This window comes from Gracilinanus agilis, chromosome 2 (genome assembly GCF_016433145.1).
Source record: "Gracilinanus agilis isolate LMUSP501 chromosome 2, AgileGrace, whole genome shotgun sequence".
In the NCBI taxonomy this organism is placed as follows: Eukaryota; Metazoa; Chordata; class Mammalia; order Didelphimorphia; family Didelphidae; genus Gracilinanus; species Gracilinanus agilis.
In genome coordinates this window covers 43643351-43669591 of record NC_058131.1, presented here as the reverse complement: position 1 = coordinate 43669591, position 26241 = coordinate 43643351, and the positions used below count along the sequence as shown (strand labels likewise).

The window sequence follows — 26241 nt, the reverse complement described above, 5'->3', positions numbered from 1 at the left end:
TGACAAAAATGTTAAACAAAGCATCAATAACAGATCCCTAGGGTACTCCATAAGAGACATGATTCCATGTTGACATAATAAAATCAATTGAGAGTAAAAAAAATAATAAAATAAAATGCAGAATCTTAATAATTTTTATTTTTAAAATATTTAAAATTTTATATTTATATCTTAAATTTAGTATTTGGTATATACATTTTATAATATATAACATATACATACAGTATATATTAAATTTGAAACAAAATTTCACACAGTTAAAATGAGAGGTTAGATAAAAATGTATTATGTTATAGGTGATCTAAAGTATATTGCAATTACTCCCTCAGAAACTAGAATTATACAATTTTGTAGATACAAGGAATTATAAAGGTTGTTTAATTCAAATCCTTTATTTTATAAATGAAGAAAATGAGGTTTAGAGAGGTTAATGGATTGGTTTAAGGTTACACAGAGAATTCCTGTCAGGACATCTGACTCAATAGAATTTTCTGATTAGTAAATTTTGTGCAGAAAAACCCCTTTATATAAATATGGCACTAAATAACTGACTTCCTCTTGTTTTCTTTGTTTTTCACTCTTATTTGGAGGGAGACTTAAGGAAGTAAGTAGGTAGCATAGAGAATAGAATGCTGGACTTGGAGTCAGGAAGACCTGAGTTCAAATCCTGTCTCAGATGCTTACTGGCTGTGAGACACTGGTGTTATTTTTTTTTTATTTTAAGTTTTTAATTTTTAAAAATTTAAAAATTAATCTGGAGGCTTATTACTAGATTTATAAGCATTTATTAGTGAAATAGGTAGATAGTCTGGATAGATGGTTTGTTAATTGTGAAATGCCAAGATTGAAGGTCTCTTTGTAACCCACAGTGAGGAGGGCCTGAAAGGCTTCTCCCAAGGCCCAGAGCACTTCTCAAACTCTTCCACAGATTTATAAAACAGGTCAGGGTTTAACCATGGTAAGATAGAAGGGAGGATTAAGGGATAGGATGCCCTAAACCAGGGGTCGGCAACCTTTTTTGGCTGTGAGAGCCATAAATGCCATATTTTTTAAAATGTAATTTTGTGAAAGCCGTACAGTGCTCACAATGCGCGCTCCTGTAACAGTGCCTGAAAAAAATTTGACTTTATGGCTCCAGTAGAAAGAGCCATATCTGGCCCTCAAAAGAGCCAGATATGGCTCGAGAGCCTTATGTTGCTGACCCCTGTCCTAAACTAAGGGATCTAGCTAAAACCTGCCTCCCTCTACAACCCCTGCAAAGAGGTGTCTTCTGGTCTTCTAAGCTCCTTAATTCCCTACACTGGCTATCTATAAATCCCAACTTTCTAACTACCTGACACTATAATCCTCCCAGATAAATGTTGGCAAGGTATATAGTTCTTCAAAGTAGTTTAGATTAACCCTTTATCTCAGGGATCAACCCTGGCTGGTTAGGCCTAAGATGGCTGTAGGCCTTCCCATGACAGACAGGTTCACTGGCTGGTTGGACACAGATCTTCTCAGCAGTTGGGAACACTCTCTCAGGACACTGGAACACGAGTGGATCACAAAGTAGGCAGGATGTTGTGATAATTAGAGGTGGGAACACCTCTAATTCTGGGAGGGCCATAACCCAAGTGTGCTAGAGTGGGTGACGAATCAGAATCAACTGACTGTCCCCTAGGCAGTACTATGAGAATCGTCTATTGTGATTGGACATGCAAATTGAGGTGGATGCAGAAAGTGACGAAAGATGCTATCTTTTAAATATGATGGCAACTTCCTGAGAAGGGAGTTGGAGTTTTGAACTTGGCGTAGAAGGATCTCTGGTGGGACCTCTGACTACTTCCCTTTGAATTGTCACGTGGGTAAGTTAGGTTGACTCTCTCTCTTCCCTTGGTGTTCTGGAGGCTCTACCCTCAAGGAGGCCTCTCTTGCCTCTCTAACTGTAAAAGGCCTTGTGGCTAGAAGCCTTATTTAATTAACCTCTGTGCTCCTCTGCTGGGGCCTCTAAATTCTTACCTGGTCCGGGCCTCTGGTCCGGGCCAGAGTTTCTCTCTCTCAATTTCCCTACCTTCAACCTTCCTAATTGTAAATAAACTTCCATAAAAGTCAATTTTGACTTGAGATCATCTTTTAATATATTGAACCAAAAAAAACCCTTTTTCCCCCCTTACAGTATCCAAATAGGACAGCAGGGTAAGTAGCTTTGGCTTCATGGGGATAGAAACCCCAAACCTCTCCTAGTTTCACACAGATTGCAAGCAGGAAGAAGTTACCAGCTTCAGGCTGTAACCTCAACAGGAAGTCCAAAAGGCCCTTGGCAGCTCACTCTGTCCTCTTTTATATATTTCCCACATTTTAGAACGAGCTCTGTAGTTCCAGAGCATGAGGTAAGATCCAGCACACTGTGCAAAATCTCTCTCTTATCTGTTTGCACCCATTCTCTCCTTTCCTCATAACATTAGTAAAGAGATAGATATCAAACTTTCTGCCTTTAGACAATGATCCAATTCCCCATTACAGTCAGCTTTCCTCTTCCCATAGATCAAGAGATAAAGTAAAGCTCAAAGAAAAACTGCCAGCCTAGAGACAGGTACAGAAGTCTGGAGAGTGACTCTGTTTCCTACACTGGCTTTTTAAAACCTTTCATTCCTCCTTCCTTTTCTTGGCCAATGGCTTTCAAACATCATGCTGTTTGCCCTTCCATAATAGCATTACACCAGGCTGTCAGGCCTCACTTCAGGCCATCGTCAGACACTACATATGACTTTGTGACTACCATGTCCCACCACTGGGTGCATGGGATCAAAGCTGGAATGGAGGTCTCATAGATGTTTTACTTTACACACTGGATAAATCACCTTATTGGCCTCAGTTTCCTTATCTATAAGCTGTGGATATTAATAACCTACTCTATAGCGTTGTTGTAAGAATCAAATGAGATAACTAATGTAAAGCAATTTATACCAGGGGCCATCAAAACCCACCCTGTCTGACATGGTCACAGGGGGGACCTCAAGGAAGTGCATGGCAGCCTCAGGAAGAATGGAAACCCCTCACTCAGTTACCCTTGTGTAACTCTTCTCTTACTAACACTCCTTTTTATTGGAATTATTGTGATCAATATCCCTACTCATCCTCAGGGAAAAATCAGAAGAACAGTAAAGGCTGTTACTAGAACCCTTACAGACCCCCTACAAACTCCTAGGAAATTCCCACCTTTACATACAGTAATACAGAAATTCCCCTAGAAGTCACTTCAGAACAAGCCAGCAAATAGTGAGTTAATGTTAAAGATTTAAAAACCCCTAACTTAGATCTCCCATACATAGGTGTCTGTAAAAACAGGCCAGAATAGTCTCCAAGTTAACCCCTCCCTGATCCCTGATTCAGTACAGTACATTAACAAAAAAAAAAAAAAACAATGAATGATAAATGGAGAAATTGTTTCCTGTACTTTCCCACCACTGTAGCCCAAGAAATATGCCAAACACACCTTGAAAAATATGGAAAGTTACTGGGGAATGAAAATTATGACTTAATACATTGTCTCTAAGAAAAGATGTATAATGAGAATGGATTTCCATGCCAACATTATATGTGATCTCAAAGCATATAAAATAAACCTTACTCAAGGCAGAGCAGAACAGTATTTATGATTCCTGCCTGGCTGAAATTCAAACTGCCTCTTGTTTATCTTAACACCCTGATGCTGTCATACTACCTCAAGCCCCTGGATCTTGAGGAGCTGGCCTCCCCTAGTAAATCTTGAAGTATTTTATAGAAGTAATCTATTTTTATCACTGATGTGGTTGTTATTATAAGGGCATTGCTTCATTGTAAAGTAGAAGGCAAGAGCAAGGCTAGGTTTAAAAACCTAGAAGAGGGGAGCAGCTGGGTAGTTCGGTGTATTGAGAGCCAGGCCTAGAGATGGGAGGTCCTGGGTTCAAATCTGGCCTCAGACACTTCCCTTTGTGTGACCCTGGGCAAGTCACTTAACCCTCATTGCCTAGCTGTTACCACTCTTCTGCCTTGGAGTAAGACAAAAGGTAAGGGTTTAAAAAAATTTTTTTAAATAAAAACTTAGAAGAGGTTGCTTTTGAAAAGACCCTCTGATGCTTTTTAAATTTATCAATTTGACTTCAGAAGCTGAAGAATTTTCCCCAACGTTTAAGAAATGTTTAACTTTTTAAATCTTTAGTATTCTTTTTTAATCAAGGATGAGGAAGGACAGATCAATTACCTCAGTGTAAAAATAGTTGAGAAAGGGGCAGCTGGGTAGCTCAGTGGAGTGAGAGTCAGGCCTAGAGACAGGAGGTCCTAGGTTCAAATCCGGCCTCAGACACTTCCCAGCTGTGTGACCCTGGGCAAGTCACTTGACCCCCATTGCCCACCCTTACCACTCTTCCACCTATGAGACAATACACCGAAAAGTACAAGGGTTTAAAAAAAATAGTTGAGAAAAAATAGATAAGAGATAACTTTTCCTTCTCAATTTCTTAGAACCTGTTGGCTCTATGAACTTCATTGTAATCTTTAAAGCACATTTTCAAATTTTAAGTACTTAACGGAATAGTTATTGCTGATATAAATGCTGGGTTCAAACAGACACTAAGGATATAGATTTATTTATGCATAATATTTACATATCATCATTTATATATTACTAACTAATTATAAATAAATTCTACTCTTGACCTCTGGCAAAGTCTACGTTCTTTTCAGTTTCTATTTGATGATGCCAACAGCAATAGAAATGGCGAAAAGCAGAAGGTATCTCCCTTCCCTCTTGCCATTACTTCAAAAGATAGCAGTTCTAATTCCAGATTATAGAGTTGAGTAGAATTGAGGACAATAATACTAGATCCCTGCCTCTCTCCACTTAAGAGAGACTGGAATATTTGCCTTTATTTAGCCATTAAATGTGACCATTGATGTCCACATCATGGCAATCAAGTGGAAGTCTGGTTGTGCTTCAGATAATTAGTCTGATCTTTGATTCAAACCAAACAACCACCTGGTGCCCTCACTGCAGATGTAGTTAGATCACAGCCTTTTGGTGACTGAGATGAAAGTTCCATCTCCTATTCCCTCCTATGACTAGTCCATACTTTCCCTTTGTAACCAGAACTTAAAGGCGGAAGAGAGTGAGATTGTTTGGAGCAATATACTTTTAGGAGCTTGTGCTTAGAAGAAGTCCATTTTCGTGCATGATTTAAGTAGTTGGTTCTGTTTAAGTGGTGAATATTTTAGGAATAGAAGACTCCTAAAATTTGCGTTCATTCATTCTTTCAGCATGCATTTAAGCTAACCTTGTTAGGTGTCAGGCACTATGCTACATGATGGGGAAACACTCTTTGCCAGCGAGGAACTTCTGTCTCTTGAGGGAATGGTGGTTTGGCCTACAAAAGAGAAAAGTTAGAAATGACTTTATTATTGCCTTTAGAAATTTGATTGGCTTTTATGAGGAAGTTGCTAATGAGTCTTCCCTAGTCCACAGAGAACCAAATAAAATAAAAATGTGTTTAAGTTAAAGCAAGAGAGATTTTGCTTTAGTTTGGACATAGAAAGAAGAATATCAGACTGATAAAACATCGTTCTGTCTGCCTTTGTTTCCTGACTAGAAATTTTGACAATCAAAAGTAAGGCAATTGTCTTTATTGAATTAGGTAGAGAATCTATTCACTTTCTTTTAAGGGGGAAAAAAAGAAATAGTTTAGAAAACCTCTAGACCAATGATTCCCAAAGTGGGCGCCACCGCCCCCGGTGGGTGCTGCAGCGATCCAGGGTGGGCGGTGATGGCCACAGGTGCATTTGGGGGCAGCGAATAACTGTAAGGGAGCAGTGATAGTATGTGTCTGGGGGCGCTAAGTAATATTTTTTCTGGAAAGGGGGCAGTAGGCCAAAAAAGTTTGGGAACCACTGGTCTAGACTTTTAAGACTGGAAAGGAAGGAAATGAGCCCCAGGTTTTGTATATTGACCTCTTTGGATGAATTTAGCTATAACTCCTGTTAGATAAGAAAACTAATCTACCAAGAAGACCAGTACATGGAATGCTTTAAGAGATATTCCATTAATTCAGCAAGACAGCTTGAAACTAATTGTGTCCAGATTTCCTCATAAACTATGGGATCTAAGGGACATGGGTACTTTAGTAAGAGTGAATAATAATTTCTAAATTTTGATTATTAAAGTATAATAATCATACCGAAGATTCCTAATCTTGTAGCCAACTGGAAAGTGGTAGCACCTTCAGATTCTTCCATGGAAGATTTCTTGACAAGAGAAGGTATTATAGTTTCTAAGAAATGGAAGTAAAAGAATACATGAACAAGGGTAGTTAGTCCTTTAGGTCTAATTTTTGTCCTGTTTGTAGAGGCAGGGAAGTCGCTGTCTTATATGTAGAAACTCTTTGAGAAATGAGGCTATTGGAAAATGATTCACATTTGACTTTTCTCAGCTAGTAAGATATTTCTTAGTTAAAATCACCTTAAACTCATCAAATGAATTAGAGAAGCTTTCATTCTATTGTGAAATAAAGCAAAAGCCTTTTATGACTCTGGAATATAATTAGCTTCTGGGGCATGGTGAAAGGGAGGCCACTGGACACCATCAGTATGTATATCGGGCCTTCTTTTTAACTGAGTACAATCTTTACTACAATGCTTATATGGAGTTTTTATGACTGTATTTATGGGTGTGGGGGTTTGTATCCTTAGCCATAGCATGAATGAAAAGTAATTCCAGCAAAGGGGCATGAACATTATATTGTAATTAAAAAGTCTCTCCTATCCAGAGCGTGGGAGGGAGAGATAGTAAAAACAAATGACAAACCAAAATGCTTGAATGAGTCAACTGGCAAATATTTCTATGTAACTTAAGGTTGTACTCTGCGTCCATTTGTCTCTGATTAAATGTCTTTAGTAATTTTAAATAAACTACAATGTTTAATGAAAGACAGCTTGCAATTTGCTACAGTTTTGCAATTTGTCAAGTTAAATGCAACATTTCCTGTACCTTCCATTGCCAACAGTCTAACCTAGGTTAGACTGTGCCTCAGGCTGCTAAGTAGTAAAACCAAGAAAGCTCAAATTGTAATGTAGCTTCAGCACAAACTACTTATATCATATAGTGGGGATATTGCTAGCATCCTAGCTGTCACCAGCATTTCTCACACTCAAAAGCAAGGGCCAGGTGGCTGTGGTGGTGGTAGCGGTGTCGGCAGTTTCGGGCGGCGAGGCCAGAAGGGAGCGAGAAGGCGGCGGCCAGGGAGGAGCGAAGCGGCTGGGGCCGGCGGCCCTCCGCAAGAATGGATGTGTCCGGGGTGTCGTCGCCCACGGTCACCGTGTTTATCAGCAGCTCCCTCAATAGCTTCCGCTCAGAAAAGCGGTACAATCGCGGCCTCACTCTAGCGGAGTTCAAGTGTAAGCTGGAGTTGGTTGTGGGGAGCCCAGCCTCCTGCATGGATCTGGAGCTCTCTGGTGTTGATGACAGCTTCTGCATGAAACTTGACCAGGATGATGCTCTATTGGGCTCCTACCCAGTGGATGATGGCTGTCGGATCCATGTCATTGACCGAAGTGGAGCCCGTCTGGGTGAATTTGAGGACCTATCCCAGGTGGAGAAGTATGAGATCTCACAGTCAGCCTATGAAAGCAGACCTGACTCCGTACGCTCCTTCCTGAAGCGCAGCAAGATGGGCAAATTCAATGAAGAGGAGCAGAAACGACGGGAGGCCGAAGCGGCCCAGCGACTAGCTGAGGAGGAGGCCCATGCCCAGGCCATTGTAGTGGGGAGCCGCTGCCAGGTGCAGGCAGCCGGCCAGCCCACCAAGCGGGGCACCGTCATGTATGTGGGACTCACAGATTTCAAGCCTGGATACTGGGTTGGTGTCCGCTATGATGAACCTCTTGGGAAGCATGATGGCAGTGTGAATGGCAAACGATACTTTGAGTGCCAGGACAAGTATGGTGCCTTTGTCAAGCCACACACTGTGACTGTGGGGGACTTCCCAGAGGAGGATTACGGACTGGATGATGACGAGATGTGACCCCCCTGGTGGGGGTGGGGGATTAAACACTACTGGGGGAGGGTCATCCCCTTGGATACAGCCTCCCCATCTTCTCCCCACTCCCCAGCCTGGGTCTGCACTCTTCCTTTCCGTGTCTGTGGCATACTCCCCTTGCCCTCTCCTATCTTGAGTTGTATTTTTTATCTTATTTTCCCCTCAGCTCTTGTGAGGTTGTGAGACAAGTGAATTAAATGCCCCCTAAATCCTCAAAAAAAAAAAAAAAAAAAAAGCAAGGGCCAAAAAGAACATCTAGGGGGCAGCTGGGTAGCTCAGTGGATTGAGAGTCAGTCCTAGAGATGAGAGGTCCTAGGCTCAAATCCGGCCTCAGACACTTCCCAGTTGTGTGACCCTGGGCAAGTCACTTGACCCCCATTGCCCATCCTTACCACTCTTCCACCTAGGAGCCAATACACAGAAGTTAAGGGTTTAAAAAAAAAAAAAAAAAGGCACATCTACCTGGGCCAAGGCAAGGCACCCAAAAAATGACTTTTCAGGGACCATGGTGAGGAAAATTATTTTGGAGGAAAACTTTGGACTTCCTTATATCTCTTGGGACACAATGCCTCATGTGGGATGAAATCCCTGGAATATTATAAGGCCATTGCTAGATAAGCTGACCCTGAGGGAGGCATTTGGGTACAGCTGGGCCACAGAGTCACCTTGAATGTAAGGGGCAGTAAGGTAGGTTGGAAGCATTACTCATCTGGTTGCTTTCTATTTTAATTAATTATCCTTTTAAGGTTCCTTTCTTATTCAGTTATTTCCACTGGTAATACCACAGCTGCTTTTAATGCCCTCTAAATTTTGGCGCCATAGGGGCAAAAAGCTAGTTGTCCTACCGTAGTTATATCCATGGTACTACAGAAGGAAAGGGAATAAGCATTTAGTTAGTTTTAACTTTTGGCCTGATACTATGCTATAAGCTTTACAAATATCTCAGTTGATCCTCACAACAACCCTGAGGGAAAACCAAGGGAAAGAGGAGTTAAGTGACTTGCCCAAGTCACACAGCTGATAGATAGATAGATAGATAGATAGATAGATAGATAGATAGATAGATATCTGAGTCTAGATTTGAAAGAGATTTTCCTGAATCCAGGCTCAGCTCTCTATTGTACCACCTCACTGCTTTGTGCATTGAAGTACTCCCAATCTGACTACTGTAGTCTTCTGTTGCTTTTGACCCCATCTTACTTATCAGTTCACTCTTTTTAAGTATATACTCAGAATTGAATTTTACCAAGGGATGCTATGTCTCTGCCTTAGTTTTCCTCATGTCTATCTCATCTACAAATAACTTTTTCCGAATATTGTTCATCATACAGATTTTTAAATGGTGGCAATCCACAGCTACAGGTTGAAACACTTAATTTACAGTAAACAGCTTGCAAGCCTGAAAGTGATCCGTCTCACAAACCTATCAGAGCCCCCAATGTAAACTCATCTTCTTCCTGCACTTGATATGAAATCTCTTCTAGGTAGCACTGTGTAATCCAGAATATGTTTAAGCCTAGGCTGAAGTTCTCATGGCAGATTAATTCTGAGCATTGACCTTGAATTTGTAAGCCACTGCTTACTCAATCTATCATCCAAGGATATTGTTTTTTGGCATTCCAGCACTCAGACTTCTTGGGTGGGGTTCTGGAAGCTTTCACACAGCTTCTTAGCAAGAAGACTCTTGCTTATTCCCTCCCATAGTCCCAGAGTATATGACTAGGCAATATGACAACTAAGCTTCCTCTTGGGATCAGAATCACATGTGGCTTATAATAAAGATCAGTCTTTTCCCAGTTTTCTCCTTGCAACTTAAGTTCATTTCACATTCCATACATTTCAGTTTCTGAAGACTTTGAGTCATCATCATTCATGGAAAGGAAACTCATCTCTCTGATCTACACATTTAGGACATTCTCTCTAAACCATATTGTTTCTGTTTTCTCTGTGGGAATTATTATTGAGATAACAAAGAATCACTTTTTTACAAGTCCCTTTTCCTCTGTTTTCCCCCTTTCCTGCACCTTCCACAAATATAATCTACTGTAGATTAATTGAGCATAACCCATTGTAAAATTTTTTGATATTGAATTGAACCCCTCTAATATAGGTATTTTTCTGATGAGCATTCTTAGCATCAGCAGTTTTGTTTTCCAAAGCAATTAAATGGGTTTGGCTTCTAATTCCATTTTATGTCCGTATACAGCCACAAAAAAACAAAACAAAAAAACAAAAACAAACTTCTAAGTCCCTGAAGCCTTATTTGCTGTAAGACTTTGTAAGCTCTTCATTGGCCTCGCTTGGTGTGCTGCTTGAGCAGTGCTGCTACTTCCATGCAATCTGGTCCATTGGATTCCAAATAACTAATGATCTATTGTCATAACACAGTTGTACCAAATGAGAGCTTTCAAACTGGGCACCTTATTTTAAATTTTTCTTAGTGAGAGCAGTGTTCATATTGAAGGTTCTTGTTATATCCTGACAAAACACAAATCTTAAAGAAAAAGCAGAAGGTTACACAACAGAATCTGGAATGTTTGTATATAATCCAGACTGTTACACTAAAGGAGCAATTTATCACTTACATTCAGTTTTCTATGCATCCATTTTAGGAACTCAACCTCAGTCAATCAATTTAATTAAAATAACATGAAAGAAAAGAGATTAAGGCTCATCATTTTGGTGAAACTATTTCTTTTTCACTTATTCCAGGCAGCCTTTGAGAATTTTATCCTGTTAGCTAAAATAGACTCCCCTAAATCAGTTATGTTTGAAAGTTTTGGGTTTGGTGGGGTTTTAAAAATTGAGTTGGTCTGATTATGAAGTTACAAATTCCCAAGATTGTCTGATGTGCTCTGCTGCCCCATGTTTCCTGAAGGACTGTGGGAATCACACCAGCTGGTATGCCCTCTCCATTCACTTACTTTAAAAATCCCTTTCATCTTGAAACAATTCCATTAGCATTTGTTTATCTTCTTCCATGATATGGCACAGCTTTTTCTGCTGGAGAATATTGAGTCAACACATCACAGTCTGAAGGAATCATAGTCACACTGTTCCCAGAGTACTTCAAGGCTGCTCAGAAATGAAATTCCAAACAAAGGACCTGCTCTTACACAAAGGAGAAGAAAATGAATGCCTATGAAAAGAAAGGAAGAATTTTTAGGGCTTCCAGCATTTTAAAACTCAATCACCAGTTAAGACAGGAATGGTTAACTGAAAGTAATTGAGGTAGTGGTGGCCATTATTTCTTTTCTAGAAAAGTAATATAGTGGAATCTGTAAAGACAGCTTTATATTTTCCCCATCTTTTCCAAAAGCTAAAGCAGTGACCGTGGCTAAAATACATTTCGTTTTTTACCTAGACTTATAATAAAAAGTTAGTACCTAGGGAGCTTGTGCTTACTTCTGGCTGGTCTCTTTCTTATAAGGAGTTCAGAGTGTTTAATCAGGAATTCTCACAGCAGTCCTGGGAGGGGCAGAAAGGAGGTAGTATTCACTTCATGGTTGAAGAAGCATTTTGCCTGATGTTAAATCCAAACATAGTCAAAATATGAAATAGAATACAAATTTCCTGATTATTAATCTAGTGACCTAGTTTCAAAAGATTAAACCCATATACTCTCTGTTCCCCTACCCGTAGACTTTTTGCACCATGAATCCCTTCCTGGGGCCTTTCTCTCCTTCCGTCTTTGGGGTCAGTCAGCAAGGATCAAGTTTTCCAGTAAAAGAACTAGATGGAAACTGTTCCTGCTGATAATTTATTTGTCTTCAGTAACCTGTAACAGAGAAAGGAAGAAGCCCAGGAGCTAGGAGGTGACAGAGAACTGAAGAAACCAGTTCATTATCCTCAACAGACTCTGACAGCCTTGCCTGCCCTTAATGAGTCAGCAGGGGAAGGTGACAGCCCTGTTTTGCTGGTGTGTTTGGAATAAACATGCTGAGACAAGGAGTAGTTTTGTGCATATCATCTTCTGTTCTTGTGGCACTTTTTCCACAGGGAGTAAGACAGAGGCCCTGAAAATGAGAATGCCAACAGAAATTTGAGAGGCCTAAAAGGGAATAAGAGTAAAGAATGTTTGGGGGAAATAATGCATTATATTTATACAGCATTTTTAGGATTAGAAAGTGCTTTCTTTATAGCAGCCCTGTGAGATTAAAAAAAGACAACAACCCATTTTATTAATAAGGAAACTGAGACTCAGTGAAAATAGCCACATACTGAAAGTTGGTGGAGTTGGAATAGGAGGGTGAATCAGTCCTAGAAACAGTCCAGAGCTCTCCAATGATAAAATCATGCTTTTATAGTGATTATACTAAATCCCCTCTATTTACCTATGAAGGCAAAGAATGAAATGAGGAAGAAAAAACTTGATAAAAGTTGATTGGGATTAAATTATTTTTCAAATATAGCATTATAACTCAACAGCTGTCAGAACAAGGAATTTGTCTAGTTGTTTTTTAAAGCAATTTAATATTGTACCAAAAGAACAATGACTACCAACTATATAAATGAAGACTACTTTAAATGGCAGCAGAATTCAGATGAAATCTAACAGACAGTGTTGATACTAACTTATTAAAATTAAAGCAATGATGGCTGGTGGAGTTATGAATTGATCCAACCATTCTGGATGGCAATTTGGAACTATGTCCAAAGTGCATTAAAAGACTGTCTACTCTTTGACCCAGCCATACCACTGTTATACCCCAAAGAGATCATAGGGAAAAAGACTTGTACAAAAATATTTATAGCCGCACTCTTTGTAGTGGCAAAAAATTGGAAAATGAGGGGATGTCCTTCAATTTGGGAATGACTAAACAAATTGTGGTATATGCTGGTGATAGAATACTACTATGCTCAAAGGAATAATTAACTGGAGGAATTCCATGTGACCTGGAATGACCCAGGAATTGATGCAGAGTGAAAGGAGCAGAACCAAGAGAACCTTATACACAGAGACTGATACACTGTGGTACAGTCAAATGTAATGGACTTCTATAGCAGCAATGCAGTGATTCAGGACAATTCTGAGAAAGAACGCTATCCACATTCAGAGGAAGAACTGTGGGAGTAGAAACACAGAAGGAAAACAACTGCTTGAACTCATGAATTGATGGGAATATGATTGAGGATGTAGACTCTAAACAATCACCCTAGTGCAATTATCAATAATATGGAAATAGGTCTTGATCAGTGATACATGTAAAACCCAGTGGAATTGTGCTTCAACTAGAGGGTGGGGATTGGAAAGAACATGGATCATGTAACCATGGAAAAATATTCTTAATAATTAATTAAAATTTTTCAATGAAAAAAACAATTAAATTAAAGCAATGCCTTTTTAAAAAATCAAATAGTAACGCATAATAATTCACGTTTCTGCAAAAAACATAGGGTTAAAAAGTATGAGCAGAGCAGGCTTGATAGTTTGATACTGGAATTAGAATTTGTGGCAGTTTCCTAGATTCTGCCGTAACTTTTTTCATTTTTCATTTGTTTTTAAAAAGCAAACGAGTTAAGTGATTTTTCCAGAATCACAAAACTAGTAAGTATCTGAGGCCAGACTTGAACTCAGAAAGATGAGTCTTCTGACCTCAGGCCCGGCACTCTAGCCATTGAGCTACTTAGCTGCATCTGCTCTGTAATGAAGGATCTCAGCAGTACAGCCTGAGGAAATTAGGCTTCTCAGTTGAATTTATACATACATTGTGTAACTCTATTCTAATCTTGAGACCTTGTCATAGAATTTTAGAGCTAAAAACTTGTTTTGCAAAAAAACAGAGGTTACATTAATTAATAAGTTAAAATACCTGTTGTGTGACTAGCTTTGTACTGGGTACTAGTGATTCAGAGACAAAAATAATATAGTCCTTGTTCTTCAGGAAGCTTAGATTCTAATAGAGGAGACAACGTGTACACATCTACAAAATATGTACAAAGTAAAAGATAATAAAGGGTCTAGCAGGTAAGGGGAGTTGTGGGGGTGGATCAGGAATGGCCTCATGAGGAGATGGTGCTTCAACTGAGCTTTAAAGGAAACAAGACATACTCAGGATGAGGGACAGAGGCAGAAGAGGAGGGAGCTTTCCATGTGTGAGGACCAACAAGAAGGCCAATTCAGCTGAATTGCAACATCCATAGAGGGGAATTGGGGAACAAACTGGGGAATAAACTGTGAAGGGCTTTACATGCTCAACAGAGGAGTTGGTATTTGATCTGAGGCAAGAGGGACCCATTGGAGCTTTTTGAACAGCAAAGGAAAAGGTCATATTCATGCTTTAAGAATCTGCCCATGGCAGCTCTGTGGAGGATGGAGGTCTTGGCAGTGATCCAGGTGCAAGATGAGGCAGGACCAAAACTTAGCTCTCCTAATCAGTGCTCTTTCCCTGTTAGTCCCCTTGGCTACAGCAGCAAGCTAGTAAAGGAAAGTGGGATAGATCAGACACAGAATAGTAAACCTCCAGAGCAAAGTGAAACAAAGGAAAGAAAATTGTATTCAGGTTACATTTTCCTTCTCCCATACCCTCACTGAGGTGATTCAATGATGCCATTTGGATACCTTGCAAGGACTTGTAGCAATTGGGAGCCTTTAAAGCCAGAGAAGCTTCTCAGGGTTTGTGGCCAAATCAAATTCCAGGTACCAAGTACCTCAGAAATTTTGGGTAAAATGTGTTAACTTGAAAAAACACAGAGCTATTAAATAGTCATAAAAATCACTTTTTAATTAAGGAAAGGAGTTTAGTGTTAAAATTTAGACTTCCACGCAGAGCTGCATGCTACACACCGACACAGAGTCCTGAAACTCAAGATCCTGATTGCTCTGGTTGCTGACCTCTGGGAGAGCCAACTGCACTAGATTGACAACTCCAAGGAACAAAAGAGTTTGGGGAACCTATATACCATTTGGGGAATCCAGGGGCAGGGAAAGGTGATTGACATTACCATGGCTACAAGGAAATGGGAGTGTTCAAACTATACCGACAAGTTACAGTCAAGCTTGGGAAAGAAATCCTAACTAGATGCTAGGGTGTAAGGGAAGGGGCTTTTTACAATGGATACTGAAAGGGTGGACCCTGCCCAGGTATGGTCTTCTTGGGAAAGGGTCTCTGATACAATGGGGAAGACTACCTAAGATGGTGATGGCAAAATTATGACATGCGTGTCAGCAATGGCATACATAGTGTAGACACTGTGTGCGCTATAGATGACAATTCTACCTATATTAATTTACCTATTTTGGTTTATTAAATACAGTTATATATTACAATTATGCATTTTTCTTATTTAAACTATAAATAATAAGAAATTATGGTTTTTTTCTCAAAGTGACACACTACCTGAGTTATGCTCAGTTTTTTGGTGAATTTTGACACACCAAGCTCAAAATGTTGCCCATCACTGACCTAAGACAAAAAGAATACTTGGCATTTGCTTTGCCCCACCTAACTGGGATTGTCATTTACCTTAGGGTCCATTATTCAGTCTGAAGCTGCTTGTCTGAGATTTCCCTTCAGGATGGATTCTCATGGGAATAGGGAACTAGTACAAGCTTTGAGGTCTCCAACTTACAAGCTAGTCCTGAAACTTGGGGTTCATCAGATCTTACGAGGCTACAAATTTGGGGGTTTCTAGATTCCATGTCGATAAACTCATCTTCCATTAAGAAAAGCACTGGACCTGGAAATTCAAATCCAACCTCAGGCTCTGACTCTTAAATTCTGACTTAAGCTCTGACTACCTAAATTTCTTTATCTATAAAATGGTAATACAGTGTAAAACTTGTTTCTTAAGCTCTGACTACCTAAATTTCTTTATCTATAAAATGATAATACAGTGTAAAACTTGTTTCTGGAAAAAATGACCAGCTTTTGCCAAACTTTTTTTTTTTAACATTTATTAATATTCATTTTTAACATGGTTACATGATTCATGCTCCACCTTTCCCCTTCAACCCCCCCTCCAGCACCCCCCCCACCCATGGCCGATGCGCATTTCCACTAGTTTTGTCATGTGTCCTTGATCAAGACCAATTTCCAAATTGTTGGTAGTTGCATTGGTGTGGTAGTTTCGAGTCCACACCCTCAATCATGTCCACCCCGACCCATGCGTTGAAGCAGTTGTTTTTTTGCCAAACTTTTAAAAAGTTTTCAATCATTTTCCTACTCACAGTTATTAGGCATTAAGAAAAAAAGTGCTACTGAGCATTTATAGTAAAAACTAGTTATTGAGTTTCTACCATATTATTTATTAATAGCTTTGAATAAAAGGCAGGAGTTAAGGGCAGCAGCTAAGGTGGATTTCTAGCTGCCAATATGTAATGCAGCTGTAATGTAATGTGAATATAACAAGAAAATACTTTTGAACTTGCCTAAGCTATTAGAAGTCACAAAGAAACTCACTTAAAATTCAGTGCCTTCTCTATAAAACCCAGTGAGGTATGCACTGTATCATTAAAGTATAATTAGCTAGAGAGCTTAAGAAAGTCCTACCATCGGATTCAGGCCCTTTGTGCTCTCAACTAGCCTACCTTTGGGCCAAACTAAACATCCACAATGCAAAAGGAGTAATCATTAGGAAAAAAAATTTTTTTCTTTCCTAAGTCAGGAAACAGACTCACAATGGAGTCTCCCGGAGGCTCCATTCTGGGTTCTAAGATGGGCAGGAAACATATAGCTATTGCCAACTGGGGTTTTCCTGCTGATAAATGAACCCCATGACCAGGGTTACTGTCTTGGTTAATGAGTTAATTAAGAATCTGGTCCTTAAAGTGACTCCATCCTGAAAAGTTTAATGCAAAGAAGCCACATTCCTCCAGCTTATGCATTAACTCTTTCTTACTCAGCTAAGAGTAATCCAAAAGTATGAATAGGCTCAGATGGAGCTTTTGAATGGAAAAATAACTGAATATGCCACTACTCATCTTCTAATACTTGCCATTAACATCAACTTAGCTCAGAAGAGAAAGGGAAAGAAATCCTAACTCATCAAAAGATTATCATTTGCCATCACTACTGAGCCTTGTCAAAATATGTCTCTTGAATTTGTAACTTGCCTTTGATCCTAAAGCATGACATTCATTTAGGGCACTCAATTTACCCAGCACACTAAGGAATCCTCCCAGGGGTAGGTGAGAAATTTTGGTCTTTGTTGTTTCCACTTCAGATTGGCATAACTATATATTTAGGACAATAAAATGGCAGATTTTATTTATTTAAATTGTATGGGTTTAACATACTTGTTGAGCTTGTAAACAAACTCATTTGTGAACAGAAGTGGATATTTTGTTTAGCCTTGTATAGAAAGAGCATTGCCCCCTGATTTTGATTAGGCTACCTTTGTAATGCAAGGTGGCCAACAGAAACTTTTTGCTTCTGCAATTTCAAATGGTCACAGAAAGTCAGTTAGAGGTCTTAGAATCTTCAGAAAGTCAGTTAGAACTTGAGGCTATAGAGGTGAAGTTTCAACTGATGGGGCTTTTGCCTTCTGGCTTTCACTTTGGCTGGAGACTTTTGCTTTTTGAACTTTAGCTTAGCCTTTTGGCTTCGGCCTTTCGGCTTCACTTTGGCCTTTTGGGTTCAGCATTGGCTTGAGCTTATTTTGTCTTGGGGAAATTTAAACCTAGCTGATTTCTTTGGACCTCTCCCTGATCTCTCTTCATTTACATCCCTCCCTTTGCCCTGAATTTCCCTTTGGGCCCTGGGAGGAAGAGAGGGCTTGGTGATTGAACATTGTGAATTTAGTTTCTGTTGGCAAGTAAGGCATCCTCAAATAAATCACCCCTAGTTTAGTGATTTGTTAAATACTTTACTTTAGGGCAGTCAAATCTTCCTGACTGAGAGAGCTTGCTCCTAAACCTCTCCTGCGACCATCCCCCACCATCAGCCCTCTCCCTAACAGCAGTTAGAAAAACCTGAACCTCTTTCCCTCTGATTAACCTGTCATTAAGAAATCCCCTTTGTTACCTTCTCAAAGCCTCTGGTGAATCATTGTATCGAAGATTAAGGCAAGGGCTAAAGAGGGAAGGAATCATTTTCTTTAATTTCTTGTGAGAACTTGGGGCATCCATCTTGACAAGAAGTCCTTATCCGAGACTTCCTGCAGCATCAGTTTCACTGGCAGGGAGGAGCCCTTTCGACTCCTCCCTCAAGGGACTTTAGAAACTAACAAGAGAAAAACCCTAGCCTTGATCTAAATATTTCTTACTATCCTCTGTCTCAAGCCTCAGTGGATAAACCTGTTTGAGCTGCCCTCCTACATGCTCCATTTCCTTTATCTCCTATATACTTTCCCTTACCTTCATTCCTCCTCCAATCACCTTATAATCACCTATTTCCCCTTTATCCCTCCTCACTACCCAGATTGCCGTGAGACCTGCTCAAAGATTACCTTACTTTTTCATAACACCTTTCAATATTCAGAACAAGTTGATTTCTTCTTCAGCAGTTCTCTTTATCTTAGTGATTTATTCTGATGAATGTAGAATGAAAGGAATCTCAGAGGTTATCTATTCCAAACCCCTTACTCAAAGTCATACCTGGAGTACTATAAGAAGTGGGGTTGGAATGTAGATCTTTTGCCTCTTAGAACTGTTGTTTCCTCCACTTGGGATTATTTCTTAGTTTTCCTTGTCCAGAAACATTATCTTTCTAGTTCACCCAAGATTGATCAGACCATGCTGAATTGATTAATGTCAGTGTGAAGAGTGAATCAAACCCCTGACAGGGCTAGGCAAATTGAAAGACTGCAATTGGTTCCCCTTAAAGTGGAGGAAGGGACAGGAAATGATGTGGGAAAAGAACTATAAAAAGTTCTGAACTTCCTGTCAAGGGGACCTTCAACCTTCCATCTTCAGCTTGGATCTTTAGCTTTGACCTTGGAGCTTGGACTTTGACTCTTGGACTGCTTTTTGGAGGACTGTTCCTTTGGACTTCTGTGTTGGAGGGCATTGCCTTGGGACTTGGCCTTCAATCTTCTTCTTTGGAGTTTGTCTTGGGTGGATGAGTTGCTGACCTTCCTTTCCTGGCTTCTGGAGAGATTTGGTTCTGGAAACTTCTGGGTAAGAGAAGAATTTCTGCAATTCCTTTTTCTGATCATAACCTTTTATCATTTCATCTTTCCCAATGCTTTACAATCCCCAGTCTTGTTTTTAATTCCCTCAGATATTTCCCAGGCTGTTAACCCTTTCACTACCTGTACTTTCCTCTCTTTTCCTTTCTCAGCCCCTTTTTTGAATCATTTCAAATTTACCTTATCCTCTACATCTGAAACTCTTATTGCCAATCATACCTTGCTTCTTCCTCTTTGAGATCCACTCTAGAATCCCTGGACATTCTTCTCTTACCCAAAGCCTTATATATCCATTCATTCCTTCCTCCACTATCACTATTTCCTTCTCCCCTCTCTTGAATGAAGTTACCCTTCTCTTTGCCAAAGCAAACCCCTCTACATGCACTTTTGTCCCCATTTCATTCCATTTTCTCGAACAGATTGCCTCCTCTTTCATCTTTACTATCTAATATACAGTTTCTCTCTCTCTACTGACTCTTTCCCAGTTGTCTACAAACACAACCAAGTCTTCTTTATCCTTAAAAAAAACCCTGACCCTACCATATTTTATAGCTATCAACCTATATTTGTCCTCCCCGGCAAAGCTTTTTTTTGGTTGGTTGTTTCATTTTGTTTCGTTTTGTTTTTTGGTGGAGGTGGTTTAAACCCTTAGTTTCTGTCTTAGAATTCATATTAAGTATTAGTTCCAAAGCAGAAGAGTGGTAAGGGCTAGGAAATGGGGTTAAGTGACTTGCCCAAGGTCACACAGCTTGGCAGTGATTGAAACTGGATTTGAAACCAGGATTTCCTGTCTCTCTAGCCACTGAGCCATCTAGCTCTTCCCCCTCCTCAGCTAAATTTGAGAAAGCCATCTATGCTCACTGACTATACTTCCTCTCCCCTCAGCCTTTTTTTTAAAACCAGTACCTTTTGTTTTAGAATCAGTTGTATTGGTACCGAATTAGAAGAGAAGTAAGGACCAGGCAATTGGGATTAAGTGACTTGCCCAGGACCACACAACTAGGAAGTGTCTGAGGCAAAATTTGAACCCAGGTCCTCCCATCTCCAAACCTGGTCTCTATCTACTGTGTCACCTAGCTGCCCCTTCCCCCCCATAATGATAATAATGCCCTGACAAGGACAGGTTTAAGATGTACATTGTATAAATAGGAAAATTAATGTCCTAGCATGTTTGGACAATTTGGCCATAGTGTTAGACACCTGTGGCTCTATGATTGACATGCTAGATGTTTGATGTAAATGATGTTACCACTTGGGCAGGATTACGTTTAATAGGGCCAGATGTTCATCCTTGTTGATTGATTACCAAAATAAGAAGGTGCTCCCTTTGCAATTGCAAATGCAAAATAAAAGGATCTCAGAAATATCTGAGGAAATACCTATTCTTAGAATTCCAATAGAGTTCCACACAAGTTTTTCCAGGAGCATTTACCTCTGTATTCTGGCTTCCAGGCTCATTATTGGAAAGAAACTGTTTCTCTAAAATCCCATTTTTTTTTTTGGCAATATAATTGCCAAATCTAATGTCCTTTTCTTAATATTCATCCTTCTTGACCTCTCTGTAACCTCTGACACTACTGATTACTCTCTTCTTTTGGTTCCTTACTTATATCAGTGTTTCTCAGTTTTCTCTCTTGGTTCACTTCCTATCTGACCACTCCTCAGGCTCCTTTATTGGATTTTCTTCCAGATCACACACACTTACTCTGGATCCAGTGATCTCTCTGGGGCCTCTTCCTTTCCCTATCATACTTCACTTGGTGATCCAAGTCAGCCTTTAAACATTTATTAAACACCTACTGTATGCCAATAGTATGCTAAGTATGAGGGTACAAAGGCAAAAGAATGGAGGAAGGCAGCACACAAAATAAGCTGAGGCAGAGGAGCATGAAGAAGCCCGATGAGAAGTGATGAGATGTGTACCTTTTGGATCTCTCACTCTGGGTTTCCATAGTCATCTCTAGCTCAGCATGTCTAAAACAAAACTCATTATGTTCCCCCCGAAACTCTCTCCTCTTCCCAACTTTCCTGGTCCCCTAGACTTGCAGACTCAGTAGCATCTTCAAAATCCTTCCTCCCACTTATTACATATATCCAAACCATTGCCAAGCTTTGACTTTGATGAGATTTCTCATGTACATGCCTTTCTTGCCATTCACACAAGTGTAGGCTCTCTTCACCTGTTGCCAGTACTATCATAATAACCTCTGGGCTAATCTGCCTGCCTTGAGTCTTTCCTCAGTCTAGTCTATTCTCCATATATCTGCCAGTTGAGGAAACCAAGGCGACAGAAGCGAAGTGACTTATCCTGAGTAACTGATCTAATCAGTGAGTATCTAAGGCTGGATTTAAAACTCTGGTCTTTCTGACCCCAGGTCCAGCACTTTGTCAGTCTCTGAGTATATTCCTGAGTCTATTCCTGTTCTTTTATCACTCTTATCACCTTAACATAGGTCACCTCTCCTTTAATTTGGCTGTACTTGAGGGCTCTTTTTTTTTTTTAATTTTAAACCCTTAACTTCTGTGTATTGACTTATAGGTGGAAGAGTGATAAGGGTAGGCAATGGGGGTCAAGTGACTTGCCCAGGGTCACATAGCTGGGAAGTGTCTGAGGCTGGATTTGAACCTAGGACCTCCCATCTCTAGGCCTGGCTCTCAATCCACTGAGCTACCCAGCTGCCCCCTTGAGGGCTCTTTTACCATGATTTTTCCACCCTGTGGGCCTCTCATCGAATTTCTTAGGGCCCGATTCTTGAGAATTACTCTTAGTCTCCACTGTCTCCAAGCTGCTCAGTTCTGAGAGAATGTTTCTGGTTCTAAATGGAAATTGCTTGGGGTTGCAAGGGATCCTTGCAACTGGCCAAAGACCTGGGAAATCAGTGGCTAGATTGGGATAAATAGGGGTGGGAAGTACTGAGAAGTCCTCATTCTCACCTACCCACCCACCCAGGGGTTTAGCCATTTCACAGCCTCCCACTGCTGAGAGGCTCCTTCCATTATCTGGTTTGCTTGCTAGGCATTATTTTTCACTCCAGGCTTTCTTTTATTTGATTAAGTTTAGCTGGTGCTTAAAGTAGTCTACTTTATAGGTTTCTCTTATCCTTGTTTCATCAGCTTAAAGAAACTGGTAAAAAAAAAAATTGGATCTGAGGTTTCTCATTATTTTTGTGGTGTTCTTTGACACTTGTGGCACCTTCTGCCACATCCCATGGGTTGGGTTTCCCCAGTTCTTTCTTTCCCCTCCCCACATTTATTTTTAACCTGAACCTCTTCAACCCAGCCAGGACCAAGGGCAGGCTGTCCTCTTCCCTAGAGCAGCCTGGTGCTCAGACTTGTGAAGATGGGATTAACTTTCCTCCTGCCCATTTTTAGATTTAATCACCAAAAGTGTACACAGCCCACTTATATAAGTGGGGGGGGGGGGAGGTCTTAACCCACATGTGGGAAAGTAGATGACAAATCAGAATTGACTGACTGCCACCAGGGCAGTCCTAAGCAAAGTTTAAGCTATAATTGGTACACGTAAAGTGGGAGGAAGCCACAGGAAGTAACAAAAAAGAAGTGCCTTTAAAAAGGAGTTACAGGGGGCAGCTGGGTAGCTCAGTGGATTGAGAGCCAGGCCTAGAGACAGGAGGACCTAGGTTCAAATCCGGCCTCAGACACTTCCCAGCTGTGTGACCCTGGGCAAGTCACTTGACCCCCATTGCCTACCCTTACCAATCTTCCACCTATAAGTCAATACTCAGAAGTTAAGAGTTTAAAATAAAAAAAAAGAAAAGAAAAGAAAAAAAAAAGGAGTTACAACTTCCCGTGAGCACTTCTTTGGACTTCCGAGCTCAAGTTGGAGGTCTTTCACCTTGAACTGGACCCTGGAGGAGCTCTGGCTGAGGACCTTGGACTGCTTTCTGTTTCTGCTTAAAACTACCAGTAGGTGAGTGAAAAAGACTGACTCCTTCCTGGATTTTCTGAAGGGACTATCCTCAGGAGAGGCCTCCCCTCCTGGGAAAGGCTTCGTGGCTGAAGCCCTTGCTTTATTCATCATCCGCCCTTGGCTCAAGGCTGAGGCCCCTCTGACTGAGGACTAATTAGCCCTGCCTGGGTTGGGCCAGGGGCCAGAGCGAAATACTTAGCGGGTTAGGTTAGATATCTTGTCCTATTCTCTCTCTGATTTTCTTACTTTCATTTCTTCGTGTTTGTAAATAAACTACCATAAAAGTCATTCTGACTTGAGTCTTTCATTTGGAATTAAGGTGACTCTCTTTGATAAATTTAGTCCAACCTCTTATTTTTACCCCTTAGACATTTCTCACCCTTACAGACTGTCCCCTGTTTTTGGAGGCCTTGGTATTCTGCACCCACAGATGTGCTCTAGGGAAGAACACTGCTACACTGACTGCACAGAAAGGTACACCTGCTACCTTTTCATCAGTCTCCTCCCCACCTTGCCAGATTTGAAGTATTTGTTTCATCTTTTTCATTAGTGAAAGAGAGAAATATGAACCATATTCCTAGTTATCAGAACAGGTGGGGTATAGGAAGAAAGCCCAGTACACGAATGTCTGGTGAACACAGTGATCGGCCCTTTTAAATTGGAGTGAAGTATTGAAAAGGAATCTTTTTCCTCTAAGGTTCTTCCTAGACTTTAAATTTTAATAAAGGCTGACAGCCACACACTGAGCCATATTGGTCTCTCTTATGGCTCAGGTGCCAAGATGAAGATGAAAGGAAGTAATGATTTGCCTGAGGTTGCCTCTTTACCCACTCATTTAAAAAATAATGAAATTCAGAAATTCTCTCATCCTACTCCTAGTAAACTATCATTTATTTCTTCAACTGTTAATCTGCTTGTCAGAGGAAATCAGGAACAAAAGGGCTCTCTGAAGAGCCAGATTGTGTTCTAGGAGGCTTAATGATTTTTCTTTAATCCCCTTTTTTCTTATTAAAAAAAAAGTTTCCTGATTGAGTCATTAATTTTGATCTCTACCAAAGTGTTTCTTCATCCTTTCCTCCTGAATTTCAGAAGATCCTTCAAAAATTCTTATTTGAATGTTCCTGGATCTCTTTTTAACTGAGGTGGAATGATTTAGTTCATTGTCCTTTGATTATTCAGCCCAGCACACCTCAACAAGGGTGGCCTTCAGTGATTTGGATCTGTGTTTCTAGTCCTGCAACCAGTTTAATGCTTTTCTGTTCACTGAACTATAGAAGAACACATTAAAAAAGACAGCATAGGGGGCAGCTGGGTAGCTCAGTGGCGTGAGAGTCAGGCCTAGAGACAGGAGGTCCTAGGTTCAAATCCGGCCTCAGCCACTTCCCAGCTGTGTGACCCCGGGCAAGTCACTTGACCCCCATTGCCCACCCTTACCAATCTTCCACCTATGAGACAATATACTGAAGTACAAGGGTTTAAAAAAAAAAAGAAAAAGACAGCATAGAACAAGAATACTAATGGGACATTTTTTCTTTATGTTTTACTTATAAGACCTTACTTCATGAGTTTCACAGGGATGAGGAAGAAGTTGAGTATTGTGAGCTTTCTTGCTCAGAGTTGGTGCCAGGGAAAACCAGTGCAGAAAGCTGCATAAGCACAAGATGCCTCAAGTGCATGTCAGAGGACACTTCTAAATATTATGTTTTAGTGAGTCTATGATACCTCATTAATGTGAACGATTTCTCCATTGGGACAGTACACAGCTTATTCATACCTTTTTGTCTTGTGTTAGACTTTATGGTGCCATAGATACAGCATAGGACCTGAAGTCAAGAAGTCCTTACTAACTGTATGACTTTGAGCAAGTTACTTCACTTTCATTTGTCTCCATTTCCTTAACTATAAAATGGAAGTAATAACAGCAGGTAATATAATTTTTAAGGCTTTACCACAATGCCTGGCACATAGTAGATGCTATAGATTCTTATTCTCTTTCCCTTTCCCTAGTCCCCTCCCTAACACATAAATGCTCAATTACAGGTTTTTTCTTCTTTGCTGGAGATGTTCCCCTAACCCTTTTACTAAATTATGAATATTACTACACCACCCAGATGAATCAGCCCTCCTGTCATCCTCATTCTTCCCTATTTGACAAGGCCATCTCATTTTTCTAGTTATTCATTATCATGTTATGCTAAGTGCTAAAGGTAAAGACTGTCTTTACCTCTTTTTGTATCCTAAACCTAAAGAGAAGAAAGGGTGGTTAGCATTGTCAAAGGCTGCAGAGAAATGAAGAAAAATGAGGATTTAGGGAAAAGGTCATTAGATTTGGCAAGTAAGAGATCACTGGTAACTATGAGAGAGCAGTTTCAGTAAATGATGAGATTAGAAGCCAGATTGGAAAAGGTTAAGGAGTGAAAGAAGAGAAAGTGGAAGCATATACTGTAGATGCCCTTTCAAGAAATTTAACTCTAGTTGTGTGATCCTGGGCAAGTCAATTAACCCCCATTACCTAGCACTTACTGCTTTTCTGCCTTAGAACCAATACATAGTATTGATTCTGAAACGGAAGGTAAGAGTTTAAAAAAATTAACAACTACATCAGGAAAACAATATTGTACAGTAACAAATATTAGACAATGATCAACTCTGAAGGACTACATCGTTATTGGCAAAACAAGTTTCCAAGATAACAGCAATACTTGTGATGGAAATGCTGTCCACAGCTAAAAAAGTAACTGTTGGAATCTGAGTACAGATCAAAGCATGCCATCTTCACTATATATCCTTCAAGAGCTTTCTGTTGTATGTGTGATATGTGTCTTCTATCATGACATAAGCAATATGGAAATATGTATTACATGAAAATGGGTATATCAAACTATTCACCACCTTTGGGGGAGTAGGGATCTGAATTTCAAAATGTCAAAAAACGAATTGTCAAAAACTGTTTCTGCTTGTTACTGAAAAAAAAAAATGAAACATTTTTAAGAAGCCTACATCAGGGAGAAGAGACATTAGTTATTGGGGACAAAAGGATCAAGTGAGGGTTTTTTCATGATGTGGGAGACATGTGGAGCAAAGCATATTTATACTCCCCCACCTTAACCAGTGAGTCAAGGCACAGCTAGTAATGGAAGGGGTGGGCAGAGAAGTTCTGTCATTGGTGGGGAGAGAGAGCAGATTTCAGTT

At 40.2% G+C, this 26241-nt stretch overlaps 2 protein-coding genes across 2 annotated transcripts in view; both read left to right on the top strand.

Annotated features, from left to right (window-relative positions):
• CFDP1 (craniofacial development protein 1) overlaps positions 1–26241 on the top strand; it is a 140924-nt gene that overhangs the window by 73462 nt on the left and 41221 nt on the right. The window lies entirely within an intron of this gene.
• On the top strand, positions 7082–8312 carry LOC123236730 (tubulin-folding cofactor B-like). Its single transcript, XM_044663122.1, has one exon. The coding sequence runs from the start codon at positions 7293–7295 to the stop codon at positions 8031–8033; it is 741 nt and encodes a 246-aa protein (XP_044519057.1). The 5' UTR covers positions 7082–7292; the 3' UTR covers positions 8034–8312.